This window comes from Macadamia integrifolia, chromosome 12 (assembly GCF_013358625.1).
Source record: "Macadamia integrifolia cultivar HAES 741 chromosome 12, SCU_Mint_v3, whole genome shotgun sequence".
Taxonomy (NCBI): Eukaryota; Viridiplantae; Streptophyta; class Magnoliopsida; order Proteales; family Proteaceae; genus Macadamia; species Macadamia integrifolia.
In genome coordinates this window covers 11,896,137-11,917,815 of record NC_056568.1, presented here as the reverse complement: position 1 = coordinate 11,917,815, position 21,679 = coordinate 11,896,137, and the positions used below count along the sequence as shown (strand labels likewise).

Sequence of the window (21,679 nt, the reverse complement as noted above, 5' to 3'; positions counted from 1 at the left end):
TTATGGAAAGGGTTTTTAGTTTTTATATGATTTTTGATCCAATGCATCACATGTGCATCAGATTTTATACACGTCCCAATAATAATATGTAATTTGGAATCTTTAGAAAAACAAATTTTTTTATTTTTAAATAGCCAGTACACTAAGGCGACCGCCTTGTACACTAAGGCACTATAAGGCGCCTAAGGCGACGCCTTGCAGCGCTTTAGTGTAAAAGGCTACCGCCTTTTGCACTACTCCTGAATCGGCTGATTGCCTTACCTCTGCTGGACCGCACCAGCGCCTTAAAAACTATGGTACAAGTACAAGGGAGCAAGAGAGAGGATGGAAGATGAAGGTTGAAGAAGGATAAGGAGGAGAAGAAGAAGAAGTTGTGGTAGAATATTGTATGTGAAAGAATAGATCCTCTCATATTGCTTTACTAATATGATATAAGGAAACAATTGCCTTAACGCAGTCGGTGAGATGTGGTGCGCAAAAGCCCATACTCACCAGGAGTTCTCCAGTTTGAGCCTCCTGACTGTTATCTGCTTCCCTCCCTACCTACCCAAAAGAAAATATGATATGAGGAATTACATACACCTTCCTAGTGAGGTAAAAGGTAAAAAAAAGAAAACACAATACAAGACAGCAAGATAATAAATCAGTTTCCAAAGTACCCTTACTACATAAACTCTTTTTAAATGGACTGTGTAATTTGGTTGTAACTGCCATTAGACAGTTTAGAATTGCAAATTCTGGTCTTGTTTAAAATGCAACTAATAAGCTTTCAAACTTCACTAAAATAGATACAAAAGGCCAAGTTTTGGTCTTCCAAAAATATCTTCGAAGTGATGGAAATATTGCAATTGTACTCAACCTGTCAAAGTAACACATATAGTGAACTCAAAATTCAAAAAGAAATTGTTCATGCAAGCCCACACATGCATGAACAACCTTGAGTTGAAGAGAGACTTTCTAGTTTCTACTGATGAAGAAAGCTGGAAGGCGGGCATCAGCACAAAAGTAAGGTTGTTCCATTGCGACCTAGTGGTTGCAGGTTCAAGTCGGGAAACACCCTCTCCGCAAAGGGCGGTGGTAAGGCTGCATATATTATGACCCTCCCCAGACCCTGCAGTGGCAGGAGCCTTGTGACTGGTTACACCATTTTTATGGCTCCACATCAACAATTGTGCTACATATCAAATGGTTATGAAGTACTACATAAGTTTACATCCCCCCCCCCTCCTGCTGCCGTTTTGGTTTATTGTTTTTCAGACTTATTTCGGAATTCTAAAATCTTGAGCATAAGGAAATATGCTTGAGTTTAAATATCAAAATGTCTGTGGATAAATGCTGCATTTCCTTTGCCTCCTATAGTCTGTTCACAGAATATCTCCTTGGCATTAAATATATATATGATATATGGAATTTACCGAATGTAGAAACCTCAATGGAACCTGAATTTTTCTAATAGGGGTGGGATGCAATGGGGGGGGGGGGATCTCTTGTATTATCTGAAGTTTCATGCATTGAAAAGTCCTCTCTTAGTTTAGGTTGCGTATGAGAACTTATATGCCTTGAACCATAAAAGAATTTATAATGATCCTACCAAAGAATTTATAAATTTGGGCTTCAAAATCTATCCAAACCCTACTCCAAAAAAGAATAATTGCAATTTAAAACAGTGCAGCAGAGTATGGTGGGAATCCATGGAAGCGGCAGGATGAAAATCATGAAATGCTGGATACGCAAGGAGAGGAAATTCTAGGAAAGGTTTGGTCAATAAAGAAGATGTAAAAAGCATATTTCCAAGATTTTGTTGTAGGATAAAGTGAAAAAAGGTGACGAAGTTTGATTATGATGAATTCCTGATGTGTGGATGGCGTAGACTTTATACTTAGGAATTCTTTTTATATGAAGGAATCCTTGAATTTTTGAATGCCCCCTTGCTTTCATATTCATGGGCATTGGCTGACCATTGACCAATTTAAGCACTTTACTGAAGTATTCTTTCATTTTAGAAGTAACCAGACTTATTGCCTTACCTAATTCATGCAAATTGTTTAAGTTTGCCTGCATTATGTGAATCAATGCCTGGTTATTGCACAAGCAGTTCAATGCCTTAAAGTCTGGACTATTCATTTTGAAACCCTGGGGTGAAGTTATATTGCTTTAAATGATGTTTTCATGTGAAGTGGCAGCAGAACCTGCATTTAGGATAATGTAAATATCAGTTCTTAGAAATTTGTTGGAAGTCAGCCCCCTCTTCGGAGAGTCCACAACATCTATGACAACTGTGAGATACTAAACATTTCAATCTGAGCAGCATTGCTGTAGATATACAATTTTCACCACCAATCATTTGTTCATCTGGTTCCCTTACCATGCATTTTGTCTGAAAGAAAATATTTAACGCTTCTCATCATTAGTCGAACTGAAATTCTTTCCAAATCTCCTGGTGGAAGGTTTCCTGTTGGATTAATTACGACATGAAACCATAGGGAGACTAATGGTGACCTAATTAATTGGCATGAACAGTAACTACCACAGGGCCATTAGGTGAAGCAGAGGAATATAATACCAATAAGATGACAGGAAATAAACTATGCCTACAGTATCGCTTCTATGTTGGGCCATGCGAATATGTGATTGTCTTTATTCAGTCCTTACTTTAGTTAGTAGAATCTTTGCCATGGAAAAGTGAACCTGTCAAAGAAAACAACTATCTCTAGACTCCACCAGTATCCCTTCCCGCATTTCAGGTCAAAAGTTTCTCTTCCCAATTGCACAAGTAGACAAAGCAGTTCCAGCTCAGAATCCCTATTACTGACGGGGAAGCTTACTTCCTTTTCCAGTTGTTAATGTCCATTTCTTCTCCTTAATTTATGTTTTTTGTCCTACCAATATGAACATATCTGGACTACATATGGTTACTCCTTAGCACTCATTTATTAAAAGTAAAATTTTGTAACCTCAGTTTTTGTGCCTTTATCTTTACCATCATTGTCATCGTCACCTATTTTCAACCTTGAACTAATCATTGCTACCTCCTCCTTCGATCTGTAGTTGGATGTGGAGCTACTAGCTATCAAACAAGGCCCATTTGGGTATGTAATGAGCACTGAGGAAGATGCTGAAAGCCTTTTTCCTTTGTATGTTTGTGTGTCCATTATCTTCCTCTGCCTCTTTGGCTGTTACCTTACAATTGTTGCTTTGTTTGCAGGTCTGCTGTAAAGATTGTTGAAGGATGATTGAGTTTATGTTCTCACTGCTTGTTTATCCCTGTATCAGCTCCTTTTGACCCATGTACATATTTATTCATTAAAGTGATGACAGTGAAAGCTAGATGCTCGCAAATTCTGGCATGTGCTGATTGGTGCCCTTTTTCATTTCTTGTTGTGGGCTGCAGGCATTCTCCTTATTTAATTTCAGAAATTTTGAAAGGATGTTTAAGTCAGAATAAATGGAAATTATATCATATAATTGTTGGATTTAAGTTCAATTTTTTTGTTTATTCCCCTAAGAAATAAACAAGTGGGGAATATTGGTCAACTTCTTTCATGAATGGCTGACTACTGTAGCTGTTGTTCAAGGTTTGCATGTCTGGGTTCTGGCTTTGTTTTTCCTATTTGTTTTCTATAAGTTTGATAAATTATTTATGTCCATTTTGTATATTTTGAAGTTCTTTATTGCATGTAACAAGCGGCGTGAAGAGTTTGAAATTTTTACTGATGTTCCATTATTTCTTTTAATCATTGTTATTCTAGATAATTATGATTGGCTTCCTTCTCTTTCATTATTTTCACCTTAGTATTTTTATTTTTTTTCTATGATTATGTATCGAATATTACATGCATTTGTTGTTGCAGACATGGCAGATTGTCTCTCTTTATGCATTGCATGCCCCTTTCCTAGCATTTATATGAAAATGTCTCCCCGGAATGCCCATGCAGTATGTTAGATCATGAAAAAGGACTCGAGTAATTTGGAAGATGAACGGTAAATATTATGAAAGATCTATATGAAGTTAAATTGATGGATTTTTTTTTTTTTTACTTCTTTTTCTTTCTGGCGGTTCCTGTGGATTTTAATTTAGACATTTGGTATGCTATAGTTACTTTCTGATTCCCTTTGTTCATCTCTTTTAACAAATACTTGCTCATGACATGGTAACCAAAAGACTATGTGCACCCCTGGTTGAGAAAGTGCTTACATGTATGGAAGGAAGTCCATTTCAATCCTATCACTCCATTTCAATCCTATCATAAAAGAGGAATCCAACAGTCCTATAAAAGTTAAAAGTTTCAATTTTGAAGATTCCTGATGTTTCTTTTCAAATTTTAATGGCACCCACTTTATTCTCTTTCCACAAGCATTTATTTGCCCTCTGTTTTTCTCCTTGTACCATAATCTGTCTACTCTTCCCTCATAGGCTTTTGATGATGAAAAGTAAACCAAATTCAAGGCCTCTTCTGTTTGTTTGTCTTTCTTTGCTTCTTTACCCTTCTCGTTTCTCTTCTTCCCAAAGGACTTGCCCAAATTGTGGCTCCATGGAAGTCCCATATCCTCTAAGCACCAACCCCAGCTGTGGCGACCCTGATTACAGGCTTCGTTGTGATGAAGTGACTCACAAACTTTACTTTGACACCCTGAATGGAAGTTCTTATCTTGTCCACAGCATCCATGCTACCCTGCATCGTATGGTGGTGCAACCGTCACCTTGGGTGCATGGGACATGCGTCACAAAGGACATGGTGATGAGTGAGGGCCTCTGGCTGAACCAGACGCTCCCTTTCAATGTTACATCATCCAACACAATTTTCTTGTTCAACTGTTCCCCTCGCCTCTTGCTTTCCCCTCTCAATTGCTCATCCTCCAGTCTTTGCCATCACTACCTGGAGAACTCAGGAGGTGTCGACCCAAGCCGTGCTCTCCAATGCTCAAGCGGGCTTGAACCATGCTGCACTTTTGTTGCTGGTGGAGTACCTTCAGCTTACAAGATACGGCTTCACAGGTCAGGTTGTCAAGCATTTAGAAGTATCCTTAATCTGGACCCATCAAAACCTGCAAGTCAATGGGTCGAAGGATTGGAGATTCAATGGTATCCCCCACTTGAGCCTGTTTGTAGAACACAACTTGATTGCTCTAAAGATTCCACTTGTTCAAGCACAACCAAAACTGGCATCTCCCGTTGTCTTTGCAATATGGGATACTATTGGGACCATACTCGTGGAACTTGTTCAAGAAAGGCCAAACGATCCACAGCCAGCCGCAGTCGGAAGGTTGCATGTGGAGTATTTTCCTTTCTGGCACTTGCAATTGCAATGACTATCATCTTGGTAAGCAAATCAGGTAGACTATCCAAAAGATCAAAGCGTGTAAAGGAGATGGAGGACATGATGAAAGCAAGCAATGGGGGGAAGCCAACAAGGTTGTTCAGTCTGAAGGAGTTAAAAAAGGCAACTGCTGGGTTTTCCAAGGACAGGCTGTTGGGGAGTGGAGGCTTTGGAGAGGTCTACAGAGGGGAGCTTCAAGATGGGACCAGCGTGGCCATTAAGGCTGCCAAGGTGGGCAATATTAAGAGCACCCAACAAGTGCTTAATGAAGTTGGGATACTATCTCAAGTCAACCACAAGAACCTGGTTAGACTCTTGGGTTGTTGTGTGGAAGTAGAGCAACCGCTGATGATCTATGAGTACGTATCAAACGGCACCCTTCATGGTCATCTGCGTGGTAAGAGGGGCACATTTTTGGATTGGAAAAGAAGGCTGCAGATAGCTTTACAGACAGCAGAAGCCTTGACCTATCTTCACTCCTCAGCACACACTCCCATCTTCCATAGGGATATCAAGTCAACCAACATTCTATTGGATGGAGAACTCAATGCAAAGGTAGCTGATTTTGGTCTCTCCAGATTGGCTAAGCCAGGATTAAGCCATGTTTCTACTTGTGCACAGGGCACATTAGGGTATCTTGACCCCGAATACTATCGGAACTACCAACTCACTGAGAAGAGCGATGTCTACAGTTATGGGGTGGTTTTGCTCGAACTACTGACTTCACAGAATGCAATTGACTTCTCACGAGACCAGGATGATGTTAATCTTGCTATGTACGTGACTGACCGCGCCAACCATGGTGCAGTAATGGAAGTCATCGATCATAAGTTTCTAGGTGACGAACCATCAGCTGAGACGATGATGAGCATCAAACTCTTTTCAGATCTTGCACTTGCCTGTCTAAGGGAGAAGAAGGCAGAAAGGCCCTCTATGAAGGATGTAGTTCAAGAACTCCAATGTATTTTAGGAATGCTAGATTAGAAAAAGGTTTCTGGTCATGTAGGTCTTGATGTTATGTAAGACTAATGCCATAGCTTTTTTTAAAGACTTTTTAAGTACTATTGTTGGGGTTTTTATATGTAAGAAGGCATTGAATATTCATGTTTGTAACTTTCTGGGGGATATGGTGGTGTCTGTATGACGTTGAGGACCCCAGATTTTCAGTATCTGGTCTCTGGAGTAGTACATATTGGCTTAAATTGATAAAGGTGAGGATCGGATACTCTTCTTTGTGTACAAAGTGAGGAAGGATCCAAAAGCAAGGCTGGGGATTGATTGAGACGTCTAAGAAGTTATCATGGATGTGCTTCCTTAATGAGAAGAAAGAAGAAGGAAAGTAAAGTAGCTTTATATGTGGGTATTGGTTTCTTGAGAACTACATTATTGTATTTGAGTGGGTTTCTTTCTATTAGTGTTGCTTTTGCTACTTTGGGTTCAAGTATTTGAGTGGGTTTCTTTCTCTTAGTGTTCCTTTGCTTCTTTGGGTTCCATTCTGTTCCTGTTCCTTTTGCTTCTTTGGGTTCAAGTATTTGAGTGGATTTCTTTCTTTATTTTCTTTTATTTTTTTATTTTTGGTGTAAGTGGGTGGTGGTGGGGGGGATCCGATTTCTCTCCATAGTGCCTAGGACAAGAGAGTAATCCTAGGGTTGGGAGGACCCGGGCACACGTCCAGTGTATTTTAGGAATGCTATGTCACCTTAGCCCTAGGATCACTCTCTGGTCCCTAGGCTCTATAGAGAGGAATCCTATTTGGGTGGGTGTTGTTGGGTTCCTTCTGCTTCTATGGGTTCACGGATATGGATTCCTATGCCTTGGAGTTCCAAGTTTTTAAAACAGTGGGGACAAATAAGCAAAACTTTGAAGATATTACGAGTTAGGACTGAGTTTCCCTACATCCATGGTGAATGGGGGAATCAATTCACCGTAGGTGTGGTATGGGGTATTTTCAGAAGATTCTAAAACCCCGGAGGGGTTTGTGAACCCTTGGATAATTGGATATCATATCTAAATCTGAATTTGATTCCAAAAATTACTCTAATTCATGCTTTTGCTAGAAAAAACAATAGCAATGATCATATGCTGCCTCCTTCAAAACTGTGATTGCAGGAGCTCAGTCCTGGTATCCTAAAGCCTTCAAATCTGTATTTGGACCAGAAGCTTAATTAGTTACGTTCAGGCTGTGTTTGGTATGCATTTTCGAAAAAGATTTTAGGTCTTAGGAAACATTCTTGAAGTTCGAAAATAGAGAAAATTCAGATTTCAAAACATGTTCTAGACCCGGGATATATTCTGAGAATGCATACCAAACACAACTTCGGTCTTTCAACATGGATGGATCATGGATGGATTTTGTCATAATATAAAGTTTAAAATAATGTATTTTATTAGTGTCATTGCTATCTAAAATTACGCCCTTAGTGCTCAAATTGATTATCAATTAAGCAGGAGAAGTTTGAAGTGGATTCCTACCAGTCAAGAAGTAAATCATGAGATGAGATAATTAATGCTTAAGAAAAGTATAAGAAAAACTTAATTACCATTGTAAGAAGGATCCTGGTATACATTTAGAAAGATTAGATGCACCATTATGTTTCAGTGATTATTAAAGAAGAAGAATAGTCATTTGTTATTGTGGGTGAAAAGATCTCTCTCTCTCTCTCTCTCTCTCTCCACATCCAGTCATGGAATCTATATCCCACCTCCAACTCCTAGGGACACCACAAATAGATTGCAATCCCTTTGGAATGGATAGATATGGCCTAGATAAGATCTGAGAATCAAACAAGAACATGATCTAGGGAAGGAATATTATAATATCCATCATCTAAAGGAGATTCATTTTGTAAATAATGGATCATAGCCATTCTCCATTCTCAGCCAACAAAATTATACACATCCATTAAATGGTTGTAAAATCTTTAACATATTTGTAGGAATGTAAAATCCGAAATTCAGATTTGATTCTCATCCTAATCAATTTAGAGGTATTTGTATCTAGTAGGGTATTTAGATCCGAATTTGGATAATCTAGAACATCATATCCAATTCAAATGGATATAAAATTAATAATAAAAATAAAATAAAATAAGTAACTAATGATATTGAGGGTTCTTGAAGATTCGACAGGTTGTAGAGATTGAGGAAAAGAACTAAGAACTAAGCGATATGGATTGAGATCAAATCATATTTGCAAGGGGAGGTAGGTCTGAATTATGCAATTCAAATATTTAAATGATAGTCAAAAATATGGATTCAATTCACATCTACATCCTTCTAGAGGTATCTAGATCTGTTCACATCCGATCCATTTACATCTTTACATATTGGGGACATTTTATCATATGTAACCTTCACCCAAAAAAAGAAAAAAATCATTGGTAACCCAAGTATGAACTGTGTGCCCTATAACCAAATTTAGATCAAGTCTAATGTTATTTATTTATTTATTTTTTATTAAAAATGGGTTCTCTAAGCAAACGGCATAAGGGAGCACACCAATGAGGTGTGATAAAACACTATCATACATTAGAGGGTAGCAATATCATTTCATGTGAGGAAGAGAGAGATAAACACAAAGGTGCTAGCATAATCTAACCTAGAGGCTCAGAGAACCTTTTCCCTATTTTTTAGACAGGTGTTATATATTCAAAAATCCCCTTGCAACCAGAGTACCTCTCATGGGTTGGTGGTGCAAAGGGAGTTCCCAGACAAAAAACTTTGTCCCTTATTTAATTAAATTGAACCACAAATGTTGATTCCATTAAAAATATGAGTTTCGTTTTGGTTGGGCTCAGAATTCCCTGTGCACATTTTAAAGTTGCAGCCATAAAAGAATTGGCTAGAAGGGTAATTAAAACCATGAGTATCTTCTTAGCAAATGTTCAAAATATGAATTTCTTGGAAAGAAGTGTGAAAACAAATCTACAGCTGAAAAAAAGGTGGCAATGGAGGAAGATCTTCCTAGGTGGGCCATGTGATGGACCTTTGCCATTTTTTTTTTTTGGGTAAGAACCATTTTTGTTTATTTACACCATTTCTTCTACTGTCCAGAATCTGCTTATCTTATTCACTTGTACACATATATACAAGGATTTAGGTATTGGTATCGGTTACTTTTGTACTTATTTTTTCAAAAAAAATACATTTTTTATTATTTACCCCTAAAACGATACGGGTAATCGATCCAGATCAGTCAAGTATAGGTATTAATATTGGTATCATCTAATATCAATACGATACGATCGAACTAATGCCGATACTTGAAGCCATGCATATATATTTTTTTAGAAAATCGATTACTGCCAGAGTGAGCCAGATTGTGTGGCATACCCAAACATAGGGCGTGGAATGACAACTCCACCCTTGTAAAATCTGAGATTCTAGCGAAATGAACTCCCCCACATAACCTAGCATTGGCCCTTGTGCTAGTACAGGGGCCACGCAGCTTGATAGCAATTCCTTACTTAAGATTAAAAAAAAAAAGACACTAATACCAATATCTTGCTTGGCCCTCTTTTAGTGTGGTTAGATTCTATGATTTATTTTCAAGTATGAAAATGTCACTTCCCTTCCCTTTAATTCCCTTTGCAATCAAACATGGCCCGAAGGAACAAGCTTAACTTGAGCAAAGCTAAGGCTTATAGAATGTCGTTATCCACACATCGGGTTATGTATGCTGGACAGGTTGATGATTATGGATTAATTTTAAGGCCCATTAACATACTGAGAAGCCTTGTATATTTGGTACGTCCTTGTTTTCTTTAACATAATGTGAAAGGGAAGGGAATTCTTAAATATCACTACGAATTAAAAATTGCCACATGGGACATGTTGTTTGGCTCAAATCTTTGGATCCAGTAATAATTCCAGCTCAAAATTCCAAATAGAGATTTTATTAATTCTCTAATTACTGAATAATCCTAGAGGGATAGAAATGGAACTCAATATAGGATTAAGATAGCCATATCGACCCATCTCAAATGTGGGGTTAGCTGGACAATTTTTATTTCAAGGTCAACAAAATAATAAGAATCAATGTACCATTTTGTGCATCCAAAAATGGTTCTTTAATTTTGAGAAATACAATTTTTTTTTCTTTTTTTTTTGGGTATCTAAGCCTTTAGCCTGACTAGTCCTGCAAAATAACATATTCCGACTCCCGATATGAATATGTTTGAGAGAGAGAAGTGATCCAAATGTGCCCATAGAACAGTGAATTAGTAGGTATTATTAAGCAAAGAAATCAAATGTGTATCCCCACTTTCTAGTACCAAAATAGGTGGTAGGGGTGTCAATTCTAGACCCGCACCAAGAAAACCCAAAACGACTCGTCCCATTTATTAAGTGTGCCGGGCTCAAGTCCAGACTGAGTACTTTTTTGTCATTTCCCATGCGAAAGTCCTACCTGACAGTTGCTGGACCAAAGCCAACCAATTAAGACACGATTCAGCCCAACACATTAAAACCCTGTTTAGAGCTCCTTTACTCAACCCAACCCATTTACAGATAAATGGCTCAGTTGCCCGTACAAGGCCTGTTTAACCCTATTAAAACCCCAAAACCATCCAACCCGTTATATAAGTGTCCATACCTGTGCCCAGCTACCTATTTGGGCAGTTACAGTGTCTGGGGGAAAATGGTGAGGCCCGGTGAGATTCCACCACTTAACACCCCTATATGTACAAGAAGTAAGGGTGTCAATTCTAGGCCCACATCAGTAGGCCTGACCAGAAAACCCAAAACCTTCTGATCCATTTAGTAAACATGTCGGGCTCAAGCCTGGCCCGACTAAAATTCGGTCATTCCTGGTGGAATGGTGCTACCCAATGGGCCCGACCAGGTCGAAATGTTTAGAGCTCAATTAATGCCCGTTTACTCAGCCCAACATTTTTAAAACCCATTCAAGGCAGTTTAAAGCCCGTCTAACTGATTAGTTCATGAATGGGATCATACCTAGCCAAGAGGACCGATTACTTAAACAGACCAATCACAGTGTGAGGTCCTAAAGTAGGGAAGTCCGTTAGGCCTGACCTGGCCCAAGCAACCGATTGGCACCCATACTGGACATTGGACAGTGAGTGACGCCCATAGGCCAAATTCAGGGAGAGCCCAACAAGCCCACTTAAACCTGCAAATCTCATGTCAGGACAACGCAATGCCTACATTTTTTCACTTTTAGGTTCCATTTTTTTATTTCATGCTATACAACTCTGCTTTCTGATTCTACCACCAATAAAGGAATTAAAGTGCAATAGATCACTCTCTTTAGTCAAACTTGGTTTACCTAATCTAATCAACAACACCCATGGCACCTTAAGATATCACTCTTTTTCAAACTTTGTTTATCTAATTTTAATCAACAAGAGACTTGGGACATCCATCACAGTAGAATTTACAAGCTTCATCCCCTTGCTCGTAGGATAAGCCTCCTCCAGAAACAACCCGTCTTAGCAAATTCCTTTTCATGAAGAATGATTTGGTAGGTTGGTGTAGTAAACTAACTATTTAAACACCTAAAACCCTTCAATGGCTTAGTAAGGACATTTGTTTACTGGTAGAAAACTATGAAGATCAAGAGGGAGAGCTCAAGAATAGTGAAGCCAATATATGAAGGAGATCACCCACCAACCACTCTCCACATTCCTTTAACAGTCTTTGATAAGGCCACATACAATGCTCATGTAGCAATCATCTATGGTTATAGGCCGCCGACGCCGCCAAATGCAGCAATCGAGCGAGGGCTTCGTAAGGTCTTATCGGAGTATAGGGAGTGGGCAGGCAGGTTGGGCGTGGCTGATGAGAAGGGCCGGCGTCGCCCCGTTATTCTACTCAACGATGGCGGCATCAAATTTGTTGAGGCCTCAGTTGATTGCACCCTTGATCAGGCTATCATGCCCTTCAAGCCATCACCCATGTTACTAAACTTTCATCCTAGCCTTAAGGGTGTGGAAGAGCTGGTGCAAGTCCAACTCACTCGCTTTACTTGTGGATCTTTAGTTATTGGGTTTACTGCACACCATCTAGTAGCTGATGGGCACTCAACTAGCAACTTCTTGGTAGCATGGAGCCAAGTATGCCGAGGCATTGACATGAACCCATGTCCCTTCCACAATCGCTCCATTTTCGCCCCTCGAGAGCTGCCGATCTTAGAATTCGAACACAGAGGAGTGGAGTTCACAAGCAAGAAGCTCAGCAAAGTATTTCCTCTCTTTGAACAATCACAAGTAATAACTGAAGATATAGTGGTGCACAAGGTTCATTTCACATTGGAGTTCCTAGCCAATCTCAAGGCTAGAGCTTCTTCGAGCCATGGTACTAATAAGCTCTATAGCACATTTGAGAGCTTGGCTGCCCATCTTTGGAGAACTATCACAACGGCTCGTGGGCTTAATGGATTTGAGATAACCCAAGTTAGGATCTCAGTGAATGGGCGAGGGAGGTTGAACCTCAACCCATGTGTGCCCAATGAGTATTTTGGAAATTTGGTGCTATGGGCATTCCCTAGTGCAAAGGTAGAGGACCTCTTGAGTGAACCACTGCCTTTTGCAACCAAGATCATACATGATTCCATAGCCAAAGTGAATGGTAACTACTTCAAATCATTCATTGATTTTGCCAGCTACAAGGTGGATGAAGAAGGGCTTGTGCCGACCGCCGACATGAACAAATCAGTGTTGTGCCCGAATTTGGAGGTGGATAGCTGGTTGCGGTTTCCATTCTATGACCTGGACTTGGGTGGGGGAAGCCCTTTCATGTTCATGCCATCTTTTTTTCCAACAGAAGGGATGATGTTTCTTCTCCCTTCCTTCATAAGGGATGGAAGCATTGATGCCTTTATACCCTTGTTCCAACAAAACTTAGTTGCCTTCAAACAGATCTGTTACAGTCTAGATTAGAGTTTAGGGTGTGCACATTAGTATTAACAAACCTATATGGGCTATGCATGTTAATTTCCTTGTTATTTTTATTACCTTAGGTAACATTACAATCACTTCTGGGTGACATGATCATCACAAGTGTTGTTGTTCTTCAGGTTTTTTTTTTGAATAAATAAATATATTTTAAAAAAAATATAAGGCAAAGATGAAGGATGTTATTCCTACTAATAACAATAGATATGATCTTGCCATACAATCATTGAATCACAAAATTAAACGATAAGGGTTGACGCATACAGTTCACCATCGACTGTGAAGAATTTGCCGCCATTATATTCTTCCTGTATCTTTATTCCTGCAATCCTGATCACAAACACAATGTATCTTCTAGGTTTCTCCCACTAGCTCCCTTAATGCTCTCTTGGTGATGGATCCAATAATGAGATTAACATTAAGGTAGGAGGAGGACCTAGAGTCCTATTATATAAAGTTTTACACCCTCCCATCAAGGTGTGCAAATTAGGGTAGGACTCTATTTCCTAATTTGACGAGGAGTGAGTTTCCTATTTGGAATCAAATTCTATGAGATTAGTATCGGTCAATAACCTAATTGGTATATGGGACAATAATAGAGAATATTCTCTTACAATCTCCGACTTGAACCATATGATCACATAATTATAATCTCAAATATAATTTGGATTCTAACATTATACTGCAGTATTTGAAAGTAAACCCATCAACTTTATGTCATCACAATCATAATACTATATTTGAACAAAACTACTAATGTGGATCATGGCGGTTATACATCATTTAACGACATACTCCTTTCCATAGTCACAACACTAATAACTTCATCCAAACAGGTGCAAAAGTAAGAATAGACTAGAAAAGTCTATAACTAAATGGTCCAACATAATATCTCACATATATTAAATAAAATGTGTACACACGATAATAAAGTGAGAAATATTCAGAAACAACAAATATCATGATCATTTAAATAAATAAGTAAAAGTGTCTAACATAATATGACCATTACATCAAACTTTACATAAACCCATGTCCATTACAAGATTTGTAAAGTGTTTAGGCGCTAATGCCTTGGTCATAGGATCAGCAATCATCAGACTTGTCTTGATGTGTGTAATAGACACTTCTTGTTTCTGAACTGATTCCTTCACAAAATTGTATTTTACTCCAATATGCTTCGCTCTACTTGAATGCTTATCATTCTTGGAATAATATACGGCAGCAACATTGTCACAATACACTCTCAGCGGCTTCGAAATGGTGTCGACAACCCGAAGTCCTGAGATAAAGTTCCGTAACCAAATTGCCATAGATGTGGCCTCAAAGCATGCCACAAACTCTGCTTCCATAGTAGAAGTAGAGACACAAGTCTATTTCTTAGACTTCCAAGAAATCGCCCCACCAGCAAGTAGAAAGATGTATCCTGATGTAGATTTCCTACTATCGAGGCATCCTACATAATCAAAGTCTGAATATCCGATCACTTCTAACTGATCAGATGCTCTGTAAGTAGGCATGTGCTCCCTAGTCCCCTTTAAATACCTCATCACCTTCTTTGCTGCAACCCAATGATCCATGCCAGGATTACTCACATATCTGCCTAACACACCAATAGCAAAACTGATGTCTGGACGAGTATAAGTCATTGCATACATAAGACTCCCTACTGTGGAAGAATAGGGAATATCCTTCATTTGTGCTCTTTCCAGATCATTCTTTGGGCATTGATTTAGACTGAACTTATCTCCTTTGATAATGGGGGAAACACCTGATTTGCAATTCATCATGCCATATCTTTCCAAAACTTTATTAATATAGGTTTTCTGTGATAGCCCAAGTATCTAACGAGATCTATCACGAAATATCTCAATGCTGATAACGAAAGAAGCTAAACCCATATCTTTCACTTCAAAGTTCTTAGAAAGAAAGGTCTTTGTATCACTCAATAAACCAAAATCATTACTAGCAAGTAAAATATCATCCACATATAAGACCAGAAATATAAACTTACTCCCACTAAGTTTCAGATATATACACCTATCAAAGGTGTTCTCAACAAATCCGAAGGAAACAATGATATGGTTAAATTTAATATACCACTGTCTGGAAGCTTGTTTAAGTCCGTATATGGATTTCTTAAGTTTGCACACTAGATTTTCTTTTCCTTGATCACTAAATCCCTCAGGTTGGTTCATGTAGACTTCCTCATCTAAATCCCCATTCAAGAATGCAGTTTTCACATCCATTTGGTGAAGCTCTAGATCATAATGAGCTACTAATGCCAATATGATTCTCAGAGAATCCTTCTTAGAGACAGGAGAGAAGGTTTCATGGTAATCAATGCCTTCTTTCTGAGTGAATCCCTTTGCAACTAGTCTAGCTTTATGTCTCTCAATATTACCCTTCGAGTCGCGTTTGGTTTTAAATACCCATTTACAACCAATCGCCTTAAAGCCCGTTGGTAATTGAACGAGATCCCAGACATCATTGTCACTCATGGACTTCATCTCATCTTTCATGGCATCTACCCATTTAAGAGAATCATTATCGTTTATGGCTTGTGAAAAGGTTAATGGGTCATTCTTGATTCCAATATCAAACTCTGATTCTTGGAGATATACTATATAGTCATCAGGAATAGCAGACCTTCGAACCCTCTGAGGTCTTCCTTGAATTTCCAGTTGAGGAACATTCATAGTATTATCAGTGGTAACTACATCATGGAGTGATACATCTTCAATAGTTTGTTGTTCCATAGGATCATTTTCAATAGTTACCTGTGGGACAACATCATCATGATGAATATGTACATCTTCTATAGTTTGTTGTTCTACTAGATCATTATGAACAGTCACCCGTGGAACAACAATGTTATCACGATGTACATAAGTCGGTAAAGAAATTTGATGTTCTTCAAATACCACATTACGTGGTTTCTCACTCCCACTAATGTTACCATCCTCTAAGAATCTAGTAGTTCGAGTTTTCACAATTCTGGTACTGTGAGTTGGTGCATAAAACCTGTAACCCTTTGACCATTGACAATAACCAATAAAGTAACAACTTATGGTTTTAGGGTCAAGTTTTCTTTCATGTGGATTGTACAATCTAGCTTCAGCAGGACAGCCCCATACATGTAAATGCCCTAAACTAGGTTTCCTTCCATTCCATAACTCATAAGGAGTTTTAGGAACTGACTTACTAGGAACCCGGTTCAAGATATACACAGTTGTTTTTAATGCTTCGCTCCACAAGAATTCAGGCAATGAGGAGTTGTTCATCATGCTACGTACCATATCTATGATGGTACGATTGTGTCTTTCTGCAACCCCATTTTGTTTAGGTGTACCAGGAGTTATGTATTCTGGAGTTATACCCTTCAACTTCAGAAATCGGGCAAATGGTCATTCACTTTGCCCTACATCAGTATGTCTACCATAATATTCACCCCCTCTATCAGATCTCACAGTTTTAATATTTCTGTCTAACTTATTTTCGACTTCAGCACAGAACACTTTAAAAGCATTTAAAGTATCAGATTTTTCCTTTAATAAGTAGACATAACAATATCGTGAGTACTCATCAATGAAGGTGATGAAATATTTTTCACCAGTTTTACAAGGATCAAAATGGCCACAAATGTCAGTGTGTATCAATTCCAGAAGTGAATTGGTCCTTTTGGCAGCATCTTTATTTGTCTTAGATTGCTTACCTTTGATGCAATCTATACAAGTGGTGAAATCAGTGAAGTCTAGATTTGTCAATATTTGATGCTTCACTAACCTCTCCATTCTAGGTCTAGAAATATGACCTAAATGTTTATGCCATAGGGATGAGGAATCATCATTGTTGGATTTACGCTTTGATCCAACATTCACATGCAGTGCAAGAATGGATTTAGAAAAATTAGAATCCAAATTAAGTTTATAAAGACTATCACATAAATATTCAGTGCAAACTAGATTGGTGTCTTTAAAAACGTTCACAACCTTATCACCAAAATTAAACTTAAAACCTTCACAATCAAGTCTAGATAATGAAACTAAATTTCTAGAAATAGCAGGAACATAAAGAGCATCCATAAGGTCCAACTGGAATCCAGTGTCTAAAATGAGTCTATAAGTACCGATGGATCGAACTTCAGACTCTTTCCAGTTTTCCATGTAGACGACGCTCTCACTTTGATTTGGTTTCCGGGTTGTAAGAAAGTCCTGCATAGAATTAGAAATATGAACGGTTGTTCCTGAATCAATCCACCAAGTATTACAAAGAACATCAACAAGATTGGTTTGAAAACATACTAGGATAGAATCATTACCCTTTTTTTCGAACCAAATCTTGCGTTTCTGACAGTCTTTCTGAAGGTGTCCTACTTTCTTACAGAAGAAACACTTCAACTCGTCAGTTTTCTTTTCCTTGTCATCAGACTTTGGATTGGAGGCTTTCTTTGATGCATTGTTCTTTTTAAAATTTCCTCTTCCTTTTATTCTGGTTGGATACAAAATTGACCTCCTGGCCTCCTTAGTCATTCAATCTCCTTTCCTCTTGGACACACATACTCTTAAGTTCATTCAGAGTCCACTTATCTTTATTTGTATTGTAGTGGATATTGAATGCTCCAAAACGAGAAGGAAGTGAAGTCATAATGATTTGGACAAGGCAACCTTCATTCATTATCAATTCGAGGGGTTTTAGTTGTGCACAGATACTTGCTATTTCAGAGATATGGTCCCCTATCCCATTAGTACCAGTATACTTCATTGTTACTAGTTTGGTCATCAAAATCTCAGCCAAAGATTTATCAGCAGTAGCAAAACGATTCTCTACATTGATTAGGTATTCCTTTGCATTTTCAGAAGTTGGTATGTAGCTTTTGATAGTCTTGTTAATCGTCTTTTTGATATATAAAAGGCAAAGACGGTTGGAACGCTCCCACCAATTATGTAATGTAACCTCATCATCAGTGCTCTCATCAGTGAGAGCAGCATGTTTCTCATTACGCAAGGCATAATCATGATCCATGGCAGCAAGGTAATAAATAAGTTCTTCATGCCAGTCATTAAAGTTCGATCCATTCAAAAGTGGCACGTTATTCGAAATAGGGATAGGTGTTGAACCTATGAATAAGAGTAAATAATACATGCATATCAATCATCATGCTTTGAGTTTCAGTAATAGAATATTAAAATTCTAGAAAAGTAACATATTGCATCATTACAATCTATCCTGTGGGATCGAGATGGTAACATGCTAATGGTTCACTTTACATTAGATGGAAGACATCATTAGGGTAAAAAATTTAAGTCATCAAAATGGTTAAATAAGATGTATACCTGTGGATATTCACATCCCATTTAACTGTTAAACTATCATATATAGATTAACGCAGTCAATCAAGAATGTATACCTGCGGATATTCTCATTCTATCTTGACCGTTACATAACGATCATCATAAGACCCTAAAGTTTGAAATTTAAATTGAATGTATGATACGATTATGTTTAAGGCCAACATATATAATTATTGTGATCAAGAAAAAAGTGTACCTATGGATACTCCCATTCAACTTAATCACATAATCATTGATGCCCCAAACGCATTTAAAATTGAGAATTATACACTTTCAATTTAAATTTAACATAAATTGTCATCCAAGCATCATAGGTATTCTAAAATAATACTTAAAGACATAGACAACATCTATTTCTATCTATTTCTATCATAAAAGTATTCTAAAAATATAGAAATTCAGTTGGTAATATAGAGCATAAGTAGAAATAGATGTACAATCCATGAAATATGTACAAAATTTAATAGAGAGTACAAAGAAACCATATCTATTATGATTAGAATCAGAAATAAGGCATAAAGAGAAGATGGGCTTACATAATGGGTTTATTTCATTAAATCCCATAATATGGGCTTTCATAATGGGTTTAGTTTATTAAACCCCTCATATGGGGTTTTTTTTTTTTTTTTAAGTAGGGTGCCACAAACCCAAAATCCTAAATTACATTATACAAAATAAACCCTTGGGTAAAGTATAACAAATAAACCCTAATTTACAATTAGAGTTTAAATCTTTTCAATACTTGTGAGTCCCATACAAATAACATAAAGAAGAATTTGCAATTGATCGTATAATGTTGGTCATGAATCATATGGATTAATATCAAAATTAATACAATTCATCACATTCAAACCGATCCGATAAATCGGATCATACAAACATAATATGGGTCGAGTACTATCATGAACATTAATCGGCACTGCTCATGAACAGTACCATGAACAGTATCGGTACTGTTCGTGAACAGTGAACAGAACCTCACCCACCTTCTTTAACATAAAATGGGTACTATTCATGAACAATACTAAATACCATTTATAAACAGTACTCTCCATGTGATTCAAGAATGTATGGGCGTAACTATACTGCTCTAATACCACTTGAAGGATATTATTCCTACTAATAACAATAGATAGGATCTTGCCATACAATCATTGAATCACAAAATTAAACAATAAGGGTCGACGCATACCGTTCACCATCGACTGTGAAGAATTTACCGCCATTATATTCTTCCTGTATCTTTATTCCTGCAATCTCGATCACGAACATAATGGATCTTCTAGGTTTCTTCCACTAGCTCCCTTAATGCTCTCTTGGTGATGGATCCAATAATGAGACTAACGTTAGGATAGGAGGAGGACCTAGAGTCCTATTATATAAATTTTTACATCCTCCCATCAAGGTGTGCAAATTAGGGTAGGATTTTATTCCCTAATTTGACAAGGAGTGAGTTTCCTATTTGGAATCCAATTCTATGAGATTAGTATCAGTCAATAACCTAATTGGTATATGGGACAATAATAGAGAATATTCTAGAGAATATTCTTACAATCTCCCACTTGAACCATATGACCACATAATTATAATCTCAAATATAATTTGGATTCTAACATTATACTACAATATTTGAAAGTAAACCCATCAACTTTATGTCATCACAATCATAATACCATATTTGAGCAAAACTACTAATGTGGATCATGGCGGTTATACATCATATAACGACATACTCCATTCCATAATCACAACACTAATAACTTCATCCAAACATGTGCAAAAGTAAAGAATAGACTAGAAAAGTCTACAACTAAATGGTCCAACATAATATCTCATATATATTAAATAAAATGTGTGCCTAATGAGTATTTTGGAAATTTGGTGCTATGGGCATTCCCTAGTGCAAAGGTAGAGGACCTCTTGAGTGAACCACTGCCCTTTGCAACCAAGATCATACATGATTCCATAGCCAAAGTGAATGATAACTACTTCAAATCATTCATTGATTTTGCCAGCTACAAGGTGGATGAAGAAGGGCTTGTGCCGACCGCCGACATGAACAAATCGGTGTTGTGCTCGAATTTGGAGGTGGATAGCTGGTTGCGGTTTCCATTCTATGACCTGGACTTGGGTGGGGGAAGCCCTTTCATGTTCATGCCATCTTTTTTTCCAACAGAAGGGATGATGTTTCTTCTCCCTTCCTTCATAAGGGATGGAAGCATTGATGCCTTTATACCCTTGTTCCAACAAAACTTAGTTGCCTTCAAACAGATCTGTTACAGTCTAGATTAGAGTTTAGGGTGTGCACATTATTATTAACAAACCTATATGGGCTATGCATGTTAATTTCCTTGTTATTTTTATTACCTTAGGTAACATTACAATCACTTCTGGGTGACATGATCATCACAAGTGTTGTTGTTCTTCAGGTTTTTTTTTAATAAATAAATATATTTTAAAAAAAATTATAAGGAAAAGATGAAGGATGTTATTCCTACTAATAACAATAGATAGGATCTTGCCATATAATCATTGAATCACAAAATTAAACGATAAGGGTTGACACATACCGTTCACCATCGACTGTGAAGAATTTACCGCCATTATATTTTTCCTGTATCTTTATTCCTGCAATCCCTATCACAAACACAATGGATCTTCTAGGTTTCTCCCACTAGCTCCCTTAATGCTCTCTTAGTGATGGATCCAATAACGAGATTAACGTTAGGGTAGGAGGAGGATCTAGAGTCCTATTACATAAAGTTTTGCACCCTCCCATCAAGGTGTGCAAATTAGGGTAGGACTTTATTCCCTAATTTGACGAAGAGTGAGTTTCCTATTTGGAATCTAATTCTATGAGATTAGTATCGGTCAATAACCTAATTGGTATATGGGACAATAATAGAGAATATTCTAGAGAATATTCTTACAATCTCCCACTTGAACCATATGACTACATAATTATAATCTCAAATATAATTTGGATTCTAACATTATACTGCAGTATTTGAAAATAAACACATCAACTTTATGTCATCACAATCATAATACCATATTTGAGCAAAACTACGAATGTGGATCATGGCGGTTATAC

General features: G+C 37.6%; 3 protein-coding genes across 6 annotated transcripts in view; all 3 read left to right on the top strand.

The window, feature by feature from the left end:
* The window catches only part of LOC122058133 (peptidyl-prolyl cis-trans isomerase FKBP16-4, chloroplastic-like), a 28,338-nt gene extending 24,854 nt beyond the window's left edge, over positions 1-3,484 (top strand). For all 4 annotated transcript variants that reach the window (XM_042620642.1, XM_042620639.1, XM_042620640.1 and 1 more), the window contains 2 exons: positions 3,049-3,089; positions 3,206-3,484. In XM_042620642.1, the coding sequence (XP_042476576.1) occupies positions 3,049-3,089; positions 3,206-3,233 (69 nt within the window). In that variant the 3' untranslated portion in view covers positions 3,234-3,484. The remainder of the gene's footprint in view (positions 1-3,048; positions 3,090-3,205) is intronic.
* A 295-nt stretch (positions 3,485-3,779) lies between these two features.
* Positions 3,780-6,790, top strand: LOC122058132 (wall-associated receptor kinase-like 20). Its single transcript, XM_042620638.1, has one exon. It carries the CDS (start codon positions 4,326-4,328, stop codon positions 6,300-6,302), a length of 1,977 nt encoding a protein of 658 aa, XP_042476572.1. The 5' UTR covers positions 3,780-4,325; the 3' UTR covers positions 6,303-6,790.
* Positions 6,791-11,884: 5,094 nt separating this feature from the next.
* Positions 11,885-13,216, top strand: LOC122057505 (agmatine coumaroyltransferase-2-like). Its single transcript, XM_042619624.1, has one exon. The coding sequence runs from the start codon at positions 11,885-11,887 to the stop codon at positions 13,214-13,216; it is 1,332 nt and encodes a 443-aa protein (XP_042475558.1).
* The last annotated feature ends 8,463 nt before the right edge of the window (positions 13,217-21,679 follow it).

Coding starts and splice junctions, on each gene's coding strand:
- LOC122058132 (XM_042620638.1), top strand. CDS start 4,326: ATGGCACCCACTTTATTCTCTTTCCACAAGCATTTATTTGCCCTCTGT.
- LOC122057505 (XM_042619624.1), top strand. CDS start 11,885: ATGAAGATCAAGAGGGAGAGCTCAAGAATAGTGAAGCCAATATATGAA.